At 39.5% G+C, this 13,427-nt stretch overlaps 1 protein-coding gene across 6 annotated transcripts in view; it reads right to left on the bottom strand.

Moving 5' to 3' along the window:
* PTK2 (protein tyrosine kinase 2) overlaps nt 1-13,427 on the bottom strand; it is a 200,127-nt gene that overhangs the window by 20,705 nt on the left and 165,995 nt on the right. For all 6 annotated transcript variants that reach the window (XM_021387143.1, XM_021387148.1, XM_021387146.1 and 3 more), the window contains 4 exons: nt 12,072-12,161; nt 10,408-10,612; nt 3,347-3,458; nt 317-403 (listed from right to left, as the gene is read on the bottom strand). In XM_021387143.1, the coding sequence (XP_021242818.1) occupies nt 317-403; nt 3,347-3,458; nt 10,408-10,612; nt 12,072-12,161 (494 nt within the window). The remainder of the gene's footprint in view (nt 1-316; nt 404-3,346; nt 3,459-10,407; nt 10,613-12,071; nt 12,162-13,427) is intronic.

Consider the following 13,427-nt stretch of genomic DNA (forward strand, 5'->3'; position numbering starts at 1 on the left):
AATAAGGTCTTCACCCTAGACATTCTATGATCTGATTAATGCTAACAGGAGCACCACATTGCTTCAGTAACTATGAAAAAGTCTAATGTGCTTCACTTCAGTTTTAGGAATTCGAGCACTAAATCAGATATGGAAATATTTGCCATCTGGAGTAAACCTATTAGGTTCAATTCAGGGTTTGTACTGATGTAGAACAAAAAAACATTTAGCAGCAGTCAATGAAACCAAACAGCAGAAGTGCATCAATCCCACAAGCTACAACTAAGTTATAAATGCCACATTTGAACAAATACACGCAGAGCGTAAAATACGATACCTGATAGTGATTTGGCTGTACCATATGCTGAGGACTTGGATAAAACCCTTCACTGGATCTCGGGCTGGGGTAACCAGGCCTGCTGGGCTGCAAATACAAAGAAATTTTAGAAAAGTCTTTACAAACAGAAAACTCAACCCACAAAATTATTCTCAGGTGAAACAAATGCGTACAGGACACGCTTCACAAAGCAAAAAAAAAAAATCCCAGAAATAAGCATTCTAAATTATTTGCCATTTAAAAAAAACAACATGAAATTAAGCTTTCTTCCATTTTCATCTGGAAACAGAAGAGGCTGAACTGTTAGCTGGATATTTCAATACGTAGCAGTTGCTCTGTCTACTTTGGGGGCTTATTTAATTGCTTGCATGATGGGGCCTTCTCTGTGCTGTTCTTAACTCCAAAGAGAACACTCCATAAAAATCTTAAATCAGGCTGTCAGGTTGAAATAGTATTGTTTCTAAGTTCATAATTTGCATTATGTAAAGTTTTGCCATGAATTTATTGTTTTTTAACTGTTCCCAAAAGTGAATTATTTTGCTTCAGTCAGAACACAAATCAAACTTTGTTCAGCACAAATATTTACACGCATTATTCTGAGGACCAAAGTCAGTTCTGATTGTTAATCCCCATGTAATTCACTGCCTTAAAATGGAAGGTGCTTTTGGTCATATGCTGAACATGCTCTGTTTTGCAACCCATACCTAGTCAAGAAAAAAACTGGAAAAACTGCTCCTATTAGGAAGGGCAGCTAAAGAAAAGCTATCAGATCACTTATCTGAGCATCATGCTTCACACTTTCAGGAGAAACAGAATACTCTGCCTGTAAAGAAAGCTGATGTGTAATCACAGGAATACATGAGAAAGACCAGAAGAAGTTAGGAAAGCCCAAAGAAAAAGAAGCCTGTTTGTCTGCACACACTGAACAGCTGATCCTTTTACCAGAGTTAAGTGCAGAAATTTCACACTGCTGAAAGAAGCAGTGATGGAAAATGATGCTCAGAACAACTTACTGCTATCTTGAAAGTAGAAGTGTTCTTTATACCTGACGTTAACCTCTAAAGGTGCACTTGCCTCTTTTGATGAGGAACAGTACTGCTGTGTGTTTCAGAAGGAAGAAAATAATCAACCAAAGAGGGAAAAAAAACCAATACAAAACCCAAACCTCTACATTCTCTGGCAATTAAAAGCGACTATCACATTACTTTGGGACTTCAGAATTTTATCATCCCTTTATGAAAATTGTTATCACTCTGTAGTGGGATCTTTTCAATCTGAGCTTTCTAGCTGATCATTGATACAAGTAATTTCATAGGACAAATTGTGAGAGCTGTGAGCTATCTGAGAATGTGAAGAATTGAAGGCTAAAAATAAATGAGAGTTTAAGCACAATGAAGAACTTTTACAATGAATTACTGAAAGAAAAATCAATTGTCACTACTAAAAACTCATACAGTAACTTACGGGATGCTTGAGGCACCTTATGAAAAAAAATCAACTTGCAGCAGTGTCATTAATACGCATACCCACGTTATACAAAAACACTGTATAAAAAACCTAAGCAACAATTTCACTGCATACACAGTGAAAGTATCTCAAAGAGTTAAAGCATTGAATAACTCACAAAGTATGCAGTGGTAGGAGAATTAATTTCAATCCTAGTTTTAGTTTGGATGTTACACCTAAAACTCTGATGATGATCAGTTCTAACACAGTGTTGCTCATCCACTACATTAGTTAGAAGTATTTATTTGAATAAGCCCTAAAGCCTCAAGACTAAATACATTCTTAAACAATGTTGTAATAATTGAATATTACTAAGTAGCTTAATATCAATATATTAATAAATATGAATTGTTATCCAGTAGGATATTGTTCTGATTCATGCAGTTCATCTGCTTCCATAGCTCAGTACATTTTCTGGTTATATATACATCAAATCCTGACAGCTTATCCGAGAATCTTGACCACTTTGATGGATTGTTCGCCATTCTTAACCCTGAAATAAAAACAGTTATAGCGTCTGCAATTCTTAGTTGCCATAAAACTATCAAAATGGAGAACCAAACTAGGAAATCTATCAAGCAACAAGCTAGAGATATGGAAACCAAACAAAAATATGCTTCCTTTCTGTTAACACTGGGGGATGTGTGCAGCAAAAGGTGCCCCACTATTACTTCTAAAGAAAAGGGTAGATGTGGCAGTGAGGGACGTGGTTTAGTGGGCATGGTGGGGATGGGTTGATGGCTGGACCAGATGACCTCAGTTGTCTTTCCAGTCTTAACGATTCTAGGGTACTACGCTCTGACTAGAAACCCTGTGTGCACAAGAGTTTGCACAGAGGGCAACAGTAATTCACCACAAACCGATCAAGATGCAGATACTACTCCACATCACAATGGTGAGTGCACAAAACTAAATTCTCTGAAATATGGACTCCTCCAAAGAACAAAAAGCACACAAGTTACTGAGAGAAGAGAGTGCTCAGCAACTGGTGAGGTTAGACCGCAGAACACATCAGTGACATCGAACAGGACAGATGTGCAACGGAACAAAGTTAAGAGTAACCTAAAATGCTTAAGTTCCTTGGAAGTAAAACTGTAATTTTCTGTTCAGACTAAGGAAAATGTAAGAAATTACAATTAGTTAATTTTTATTCTGATGCTTTATAAAAAAAGCTTTACAGGGGTCTGAAATCTCACCAGCTAACATTTCACAGGAGTGCTAGAAGAGAGAAGATGAAAGAAAAAGCCAGGAAACATTTCTGTGGAAACTATGGTAGTATCCTGCAAGTTAAATAAACAAGAAACAGAAAATTGTCAGTGCAAAATTATAGCAGAGATCAGCCCTAATAACAGTCTAAGGAGAGCCGGGTCATTTCAGGCAAGCATTAGCTGATGATGACGGAATTGGGCAGAATGCCGTTGTCTTAACCAACCCCTCAGACAAGGCTTGGAAGAAATAAATGGAATTAAAAGGATTATTATCATTATTTTTAGAAACACTCATGCTTTGTGTTCTGATAACTACCTTGGGAGGGGCTTCATCTGATCCTCCTGAGTCCCAGGACACTGTGACTTGTCGCCTGGATTCCATTCTCATTCGTTCTTCTTGCTGCAGCTTCTCCTCCTCCAGTATTGTACTAAGAAAAACATATGGTATCTCAGTAAAACTCCCGTTTGATCTCTAGCAAACTCCTCCCCAGGGCTCCCACATCTCGCAAACTAATCAATACTATTCGACAGAGTGAGAACTGAAAGACAGAGTTCTCTTATGTGCACTGGCTATGTCTCTGAAAGCCAGTACCCTGAAGGAATACATCTGTAGGATTATCACTGTACTTTCAACATCAGAAACACTACCAGGTTTTCAGAAAGCGGTGGTTGATTTCCTATAAAGATTCCTTTGCATGTTAACATTTCTTTTGATGTGTAATTACACAGAGAAATCCTCAGAGACAATAAATCAAGCACTTACTTGCATGAAAACTTATTTTTCACGAGAAAATATTCTACTGAATTGCTCTAAAGGATCAAAACACCCCGAAAATACATATTTATAGAAAGTCAACAGAGCTTCAGTGCGTTGCCATTTTTTCCTCTGTTAAACAAAGCAGTCAAAAACACTTTAAACACCACACTTTCCTCTTACATTTCAGCCTAAGCAGGAACACATACAGCAAAGAAATTCAGCAAAACAGAAATATCTGACAGTATTCACCCAGCATTTAAACACTCAGGTCAGAAGGCTGCATTTCCAACAAAGCACAAGACAGTAGTAAAACTCGTTTGCTACTTACCACAGTTCTGACTATTAAAAAGACTGTTTGAAGTTCAACGTGATCCTGCTGCCCCCACAGCAGCCTCCTCCCAGCTCTGCTATGTGGATTATTAATGTTGGATATTTGCCATTTAAAAAATACTCAGAATGAAGCTTTGGAGGAGGGAGCTGCCAATTCGCTGGAGCTGCACGCTACATGGATAGTCTGGAGATCTGGGGAGGGCAGATTATTTACAAATCCATCTCCCCAGTGTGAGGACAATCCCGAAAAGCAGCCATTGCAGCTTCTTTATCACTCCAGCCTTTTGAGAAACAAAGCTCAGCTCTGAGTTTATAATCTGTGCAGTCTACTAAATAACCACCCAGAATTACTCATGCAAGGGATGAGATCAACTGCAGCAATCTATTCTAATCTTGGAACTTCATTGCTTAGTTCAAGAGTAAATTCCTGCTTGGTTGCAGGACTAGAACTCTGCTTTTCCTTCCCCAGCCAAAAGAATCCATGCCCCTTTTTAAAAGCAGGGAAGTCATCTTGTCTCGCTGCAGCTAACCCGAGTCTCTAAGTATTGCTGCAATTTCAATCCATCACTGCTGAAGTAACACAAGAATGTGGAACAAAAACAAAATCAGACAAGTTATTTGCAGAAGTCATCCTGATAGAACTGCCACAGAAAAACAGCTACAGCCCAACAGAGGCAACTAAAAGGAAAACCCTTCTACTTTACCACCTCTTTCTTCCTTCAGAGTAAGGAAAAAAATATTTCTTACTTGAACTCACAAAGAACTCGCCAAACCCCACTGCTTTAAGGTAGTTCATACTTCAAATATTCAGCATGCATTTTTACATACCGTGAGAAATCAGTCAAGATGTGGCTGTAGCCATAAACCCTGATAAAGATCTTTCAAAAATACCTTAGGACTCAACCAAAAAAAACCAACAAAACAAAAAAACTCACCTATACATATGTGTGTATATATATATGTATGTTTAACAAAGCTCTTGATACAGCAGTTACTCTAATCCGAGCTAAAGGAATGGAACAAAAGTCAGCTAAAAGCAGCTGCCTAAATTTAGAGATGGCTTATTGACAATTTGGGGCCATGGGTATGGTTTGTCACAGCACAGTCCCAATTTTCCACAAAAAGGAATGAAACATTGGTACCTATTTGCCTTGATGTCAAAGACATTTTACTTAGGGCATACCAGTATTTAATGGAATATCACCTACTCCAATTTTATCACTGGAAATGATGATTTTCTACCACAGGGACTTGTTTTTCATAGCACAGGTTCAGCTTTTTGCCTTACAGGTCTCATTCATCCCACCATGCTACTCCTTGGCCTGTACTATCACAGGTCCTCTCTTCATAGCCCAACGAGTAACATGGTCAAAGGCAGATCAGCAGCAGCAGAATTTGTACTTGGATGCCCTTGACTACTGCTGAGACTATAAAATAGAAATGCCTCAGAGAAGCAACACTCAAAAAAAAAAAAAAAAAAAAAAACCCACAAGGAATATAAATGACTCACAGAAACGCCTTTGTTTTCACAAAGGGAAGACCAATCCATAGATGGAGTAGAAGCATGCCAAGAGATATTTTTGACCTTTCCTCAGTGCAGCTGCTTAAGTATTCCGAACATTTTATTATAATTCGCAGAAGGTCAGGAAAAGTCACATCTAGGCATATTTTCCCAAACTACTTGTATTCTTGGCAGCAAAGAGGAGTAAGGAAGAGAAGAAGCCTTTCTATTCATATGGCTTCCTGAGCAAATCTGGACCCAAGGCACCTTCTTGGCAAGGCTGAGAAATCTGATGAAAAATCTCAGCTATTAAAAGTTTGTGTAATTGATAAATTTTGTTCATTTTCCAAGAATCTCCTTACTGAAATTTGCCAGAGAGACTGAAAAGGAAACATCTACCAGGAGTTCACTGTAAAGTATTTGAAATACTGAAATGCAGCCTTAATTTCCAAAGGCAGAGCAACATCAGTGTTTGCTCATACGGTGGTGTGGGAACCTACAGTAAATGCTGACCCTTGCACCAGCAGCTTCTTTCTTCCTCTCTGTGGTCTCTGGCCATCAGAAATACAAGGCTGCATGTACATGAGCACATTTTCCCACACAACCCTAATTTAAAAACACTTTCATATGGACATTATTCCTTATGGTCACTGTCAAGTACCAAAAGGCTCACGAAGAATTTTGCAACCCCCACCATATACATCTAGTATGTGCTAAAATTATTTTTTGCCAGATGCCACAAAATATGAGGACTTAAACTGCCCCCATTCTTTTCAGTTTTGTTCCTTTTACTTTTTAAGCAACATTTTGAGAAGTACAGCAAATGCCTTCACAAGGCTCAAGTCCAGCAAGTTAACCATCTCACTGCTGTCACAGAAACAAACTTTAAGGGGATGACTAAGTCATTATTTTAATTTTTTATACTCCTTTAGAGTTGTATCTGTGTTTAACACATGACCTGCAGTCCAGTGATGCTGCTGGGGTCATCTCCCCTGCTAACACCTGTGCTTCTTCATCAGTGACCAACAGAGGGCCTAACTGACAATCATAACATGGCACTGATAAAACTCCTTTTGCAATTTTTGGAAGAGAGGAATAATTAGCAATAGATACTTGATACAAAATTTATTCAATGATGCAGCAAAAATGCCATGGCATCACATGAAGGTAAAAGCTCAAAATCAAAATCTAGCTTAACAGTGAATGCAAAAAGAAGATTTAACAGAACTACCAGCCTGAGACCAGCAGGGCACCATGACTAAAAAGCAGGAGCCTGGGAGCTGACATACAAGAAATCCTGTGAATACATTGGTGCTACTTTAGCAATACAAACCAGTAGCATATTGAACACAGCAAAGAACAAATTAAATTCAAAAATAAATGTTACTGTCCCCAGAGGTGTTCAAGGAAAGGGCGGATGTGGCACTGAGGGACAGGGTCAGTGGGCATGGTGGTGACGGCTTGATGGCTGGACTACATGATTTCAGTGGTCTTTTCCAACCTTAATGACTCTATGATTCTACGTGTGTCGGAGATGGTATATACAGCTATAGTAAGCATACGGTTATAGTAGAGTTAAGTGTATATAAGTAATTCTGAATGGCAAGGCTGTAGAGGTAATACTGCATTATTTGGGTTCGTTAAATGCTTTTGGCCTATTATATTACTTACCATCTAGTGCAAAATTAAAAATATATTCTACACAAAATGAACAAGAAAACACGTGCTTTCTGATTAAAATACTCTGAACTTTTACTCTGGCCCACTCAGGCGCAGCACAACAAGGCAGCACCTCTGCTTCCTGACTTCATCTCACTTGTTTGTCTTTCCCCAAATTGAAAATGGAGATGTAGGAAGCGAGGAGGAATTAAAGCTGGAAATCCACCATCTATTTGTTTCTGTGTTTGCTCTGAAGTCTAACTCATCCTTACCCACTTTGGACAGACCAAAAGCCACAAAATGCCAGGCTTTATTACTACCCCAATAACATCACATAAATTCTACAGCAATCAGCATCTTCACGTGGCACAAGCAACTGCAAATAAAGTTTGTGCAAAGCAGATGTTACTATGAAATGCATCAAACAAACTGAGAACACATGAAACATTTATGTTCCCATCAGTGCTATTTCAGATGCAGAAGTTTCTTGGTCTTTTTTCCCAAAGCCACGGCCTTTGTTATTAAAAAGAGAGGAATGCTGTAGTGTTGCATCGCTGGCTTCAGGCAAACAATCAGTCTGCTCTCAGCTTGAAAAAACTACCCTGGAAAACATCCAGAACGAGCAGCAGCAACACCACAGAGAAAAAGCCACCAGGGAAATGGCTTGTTTTTGCAAGTTCATGGGAATTTGAGTTTTGAAACACAATCTTTCCTAGTTGCCTGAGATTGCCTCATAAAAAGGAATTGGCAACCTTTCTGATGAGAGGCTGAGCCTGTGAGCAGCCCAAAGAAGCCCTAAGGACAACTGTGCAGCTGAACTTCCAGGAGGTAAAGGTCAACATTTTGGAGTGGCAGAAAATTTTCTGCTTTGGTGAGAAGAGAACAGAAACTAGATTTTAGCATTGCTGTTGCTCCAGAAGAAAACCTGTTCTCTAAACTTAACTTCAAACAGCTTCTCAGCTTGAACGTTAGGAAAAATTTCTTCTCAGAAAGAGTGGTCAAGCATTGGGGTAGGCTGCCCAGGGAAGTGGTGGAGTCACTGTCCCTGGAGGTGTTCAATAAAAGGGCAGATGAGGGACATGGCTTAGTGGGCATGGTGGGAACGGGTCAACGGTTAGACTACATGATCTCAGAGTGGCCTTTTCCAACTTTAATGATTCTACAATTCTTAACTTCCTAGCATGACAAAAAAAGGGAAAAAAATCCTCACTTAGTGCATTTTTCATCTATAATCAGAGAATCACGTAAGTTGGAAGGGACTCACAGAGGTGACTAGTCCCATCTTCTGGTAAAGTTGGGCTTGATGCACAGGAGGTCAAGTTGCTCAGAGTCTTCCTCAGTCAAGATCTGCAAGCCTCTCAGCATGGAAATTCCAGTCTCTTTGGATGACCTGCCTCAGTGCTTAACCATGCACCCTGGGAAACATCTTTCTTGATAAATGATCAGATCTTGCCTTTCTGGAAATTGTGACTGTTGTTTCTCACCCTTTGGCTGTGTATTTCTGAGGAAATCCAGGTTCTTGGGCTCTTGTCCATTCTGTATACCTGGTGATACCTTTCTACTCTTTCACCTTTTTTCTCCTCTTCCCCTTCTGACTCATGACTCTATGAGTAGTCTAAATTTTCAGCAGCAACCAACAATGTTCCTCTTCCCTTGCTGGAAGAGGAATTCTCTTCTCTGTCTGAGTTTACACAGTATCTTCCTATTTAGGTTTTTTAGGGCTTCATTCTCCTCTGTGCCAGACAACAGCTATCAGTACAATCCGACTGCAAATTAAAAATACTCCTATTTTTCTAAAGCAAAAAAAAAAATTAAAAGAAAAAAAATTGCCAGTTTCCACCTAGTACACAAACCATACTATTGTGTCCTATTTTCTCCTTGTAGTCCCTACCCAGGCCTACTACCCCTTCCTGTATGGTCAACTCTACACAGCCAGTATTATGGTCAGTTCCTTCTGAGAAGGGCTACGTCCTTCTCCAGCTATGTAAATTATTTGGCTACAGATGAGCTCCCAGAATTACAAGCAGTGGAACATGTTAAGAAGGAGGAAAAAAACTGAAAAGGCAGCTACAGCTCAGGATAACGTATCCATACAGCCACTCTGAAACAACACTGTAATCACAGTAAAATTGTGTCTCATTTAACAACTTGTGAATTTTCTTCTAACACAAATATCCAGTGAGAGCATGAAAGGTATTATGAACACAAGATATAAAACAAAGCACAACTCTGAAGCAAGACGTAAGATAAAACTTAAGAACCTGGCAGTGAATCACAACAAATTCAAGAGTGGATTTACAGCTGTACAATACCTAAATATCGTTTGAGACTTATGTTGTCTCAGGCAAAACAAATACTGAACATTCAGAATATCACAAAAGTGGTCATAAATATTAGATATGTCTGTACAATATCTTGCTAATGCTTCAACGTTTATATATCACCCCTACACCATATCTGGAGAAATTAATATATAGGCTCTGGAATAAATCATTACAGAATAAACTAAGAGTGTGAATTTAGACCGGTGTCAAAATCATGTACTCGCACTCGCTGCAAGACAAACTGTAAGGCAGTCCATCCCCTGCAAAGTAGCTTCTAGCTAATTACAATGCACTTATTGCAACTGCACAACTGTGCAAACAGATGCCTAAAGGAACTCGCGTGCAACGTGTGTTATGAACTGACTTTCAGCAACACTTCCAAATCTTGTTTGTTCTACTGAAAATGCTCAGACACCTAATTCAAGGCATCTGCTCTGATGATTTGTTTACTTACGAAAGAATATTATTTTTCCCCAGAACTGTTCACTGCATATTTGCCTAGGTAATAACTCTAAATTCTTTCTACCAACCCCCTGGAGAATTGCAGCTAAAATCATAAACAAACATTTAGTAAAAACTGGTGTTTTTCTTTGTGGAGAAAGATGATTCATGTTTCCAATTATTTGAATTCACTCCCTAGTTTACTTTACTCCAACAGATAAGGTCCAAGAAAGTACCAACAACCTGGCTTTCTGAAGTTAAAACTTAACACACATTTTTAACAGAAAGAAAGTACTGTAATGGAAGATAAAGCAAAAACAAGTATTTCTGAACAAGGAAATGACCTTTCAGAAGAATAACCCTACCTGAGTTGTGCTTTAAGTTCAGTAAACCTGGGTCGTCTACTAGGGTCGTATGCCCAGCACTTGGTCATAAGGCTGTAGAGGGTGGGAGGGCAGTTCGGAGGCATGGGGAGCCGCTCACCGTTCTCAATTCGACCAATAACGTCATTATTTTTCACTCCCTGGAAGGGCTTTACCCCATGCATCAGGATCTCCCACATACACACACCTAAGAAACACATAAAACAATCCATTTTGCCCGTGTGATCAAATAAAACCTGTTAAAAAAAAAAGAAAGCAATCCCTTCCCCCACCCCGAGCACACAAAGTCTTCATTTTAAGAGTGCAGAGATTTAATGAGAATGGTGACTAAAATAAAGGACAAAAGCCTTCTTTCAGAGCTGTTATGTTCAGCTATACTACACGTTAGAAATGTATCGGTTCCCAGAGTAGCTGGCTGGATTTGCACAGTCAAACAATGCAATTACTCCAAAAACACAGAGCCAGGGAATCAATTTCTACTTACCAGTTGAAAGCAGAAAGGAGAGATGTGCAGTAAGATTACATATGCACTATCAACCAGAACTGTCTGTGAGTAAGCATGACCTGCAGCTGGCTCACAGCAGCCTGGTTTCACATTTAGTTCTACCTATTGTAAATCAGAATGGTTGCTCATATTCAAATCTACTCTTTTTTTTTTTTTGAATGATGTAGAATGAGCTGTATTTGCTTTTCCTCTGACTAGTTCCAACCGGCTTCTTCAGACTCCTAGAGCATATTTTCACTGAGGCTGATTTAACCTTGGCATTGATCCAATTTTTTTGTGCTGAAACTATGTAATAAAACAGCTTCTGTTGAAACTACGTTAAAAGGACAAAAAAAACTGGGATCTGTTGGTTTAATATCAGCCAGCATGTTCCAAAGGCTTAATTCTTCTAACTGGGACTGTACTACACTTTCTTCATGCTACTATAAAAATCACATACCCTTTGCTTAAAAGCATTCATATTTCAATACACAAAGTGAATAAACCCTTACTTGTCTGCCCTGCTCTTATTTAATATCTCATCATTTCTGTTCTTCCACACAGCCTATGCTTGTTTATCTGTCCAGAGAAGCAGTCAATAAGCTCTACCTCGAGCACAGGTGATTGGATTCATACAAAAACCTTCAAATTTAGGAAAAAAAGATCAAGGTTTCAGGATATTTCCATTTACCCTTATTTTTCAGCTTCTGGACATATTTTGTAAGCTAGTAGGAGCTATGAAAGATAAATTAAGTGGGAATTTAGTATTAAAGAGTTACAAGATGTAGGCTGACCTAGACCTTAAGAAAATAGAAGAAAAAGTGAAAATATGAAGAAAATAAAAGGTGAGAATACAAAACAAAACTGAAATTAAAAGAATGGCAAAAAGAAATAAGAGAAAAAATGAAAGTAAAAAAAGGATCTCCATTATGACTTTCATTTCTGACAGCTTACTAGAGATGAAAAAGCACATGCAACTTCAGACTTGCTGAGAAAAAGAAAAATATAGAGATAGAAAAGACGCTGGAAGAAACTGGAAATTTAGAAAGAACAGTAAAAATAGAGAAGAATATCTGGAAATTATTAATCTTACAGTGATTACAATGGAACATCAAACATTTCCACAGGACACTAGAAACCCCACCATTTGGTATTCACCTACCAAACATCCACACATCACTTGCTGAGGTAAACCGTCGGAAGTTGATTGACTCTGGAGCCATCCACTTTATAGGTAATTTTCCTTTGGAAGCTACAAGAAGGCAAGAAAGCAGGCTGTTATTCCTACTGCTGTGCTCAGACACAGACTTTGCTCTCAGGAAAATCATTTAAAGGCAAAACTTATCTCCAGTGAATAACTACCAAATTTTATACATGAGATTTCTGCACCATCTGACCAGTTCTGCAGGTCGTCCTCTAGAAAGCAGGGAAAAAAGCAGCACATAGCATAAATATATGGACTGATTAAGCTCCTTCTAATTTTAAATCAATTCCTTTTTCTAGATGCAGATGACATCAAGTTGGGAGGAACTGTCCATCTGCCTGAGGAAGGCCCAGCAGAGGGGACTGGACAGGCTGGATCAATGGGTTGAGACCAACTGTACGAGCTTTAACAAAATGAAGTGTTGTGTGTTGCACTTTGGTCACAGCAACCCCACGCATCACTACAGGCTTGGGGCAGAGTGGCTGGAAAACTACGTGGAGGAAAAGGATCTGAGGGTGTTAGCTGACAGCCGGCTGAACATGAGCCAGCACTGTGCCCAGGTGGCCAAGAAGGCCAACAGCATCCTGACTTGTAACAGAAAGAGTGCTGCCAGCAGGAGCAGGGAGGTGATCACTGCTATGTCCTCGGCACTGGTGAGGCCACACCCTGAGCACTGTGTTCAGTTTTGGGCCCCTCAGTACAAGAAAGACATTGAGGCTCTGGACTGTGCACAAAGAAGGGCAATGGAACTGTGAAGGATGTGGAGCACAAGTCTTATAAGAAGTTGTCGACGGAATTGGGATTGTTTAAGTCTGGAGAAGAGGAGGCTCAGGGGATACCTTATCACCCTCTACAACTCCCTGAAAGGAGGTTGTGCTGAGGTGGGGGTCAGCCTCTTCTCATGGGTAACAGTGATAGGATGAGAGGTAATAAACTCAAGTTGCAGCAGGGGAGGTTCAGGTTGGATATTCGGACAAATTTCTGCTCAGAAAGAGTGGTAAGGCATTGGAACACACTGCCCAGGGAGGTGTTGGAGTCACCATTCCTGAAGGTGTTCAAGAAAAGGATACATGTGGCACTGAGGGACATGCTTAGTGGGCACGGTGGTGATGGGTTGATGGCCGGACTAGGTGATCTTAGTGGTCTTTTCCTTAAATGGTTCTATGATTCTATGTAACTACTACAGTTCAGAATGTACTGGTACTAAATCTGAAACTGTCATGCAAATCTCACTTACAGAGCAGGTGTTTTTACATGGTTAACTGAAGAAAGGATTGCTTGCTTGGCCTTATAAAAAAGAAACAAAAAACCTCC

The sequence above is a fragment of the Numida meleagris genome, chromosome 2 (assembly GCF_002078875.1).
Source record: "Numida meleagris isolate 19003 breed g44 Domestic line chromosome 2, NumMel1.0, whole genome shotgun sequence".
NCBI classification, from domain to species: Eukaryota; Metazoa; Chordata; class Aves; order Galliformes; family Numididae; genus Numida; species Numida meleagris.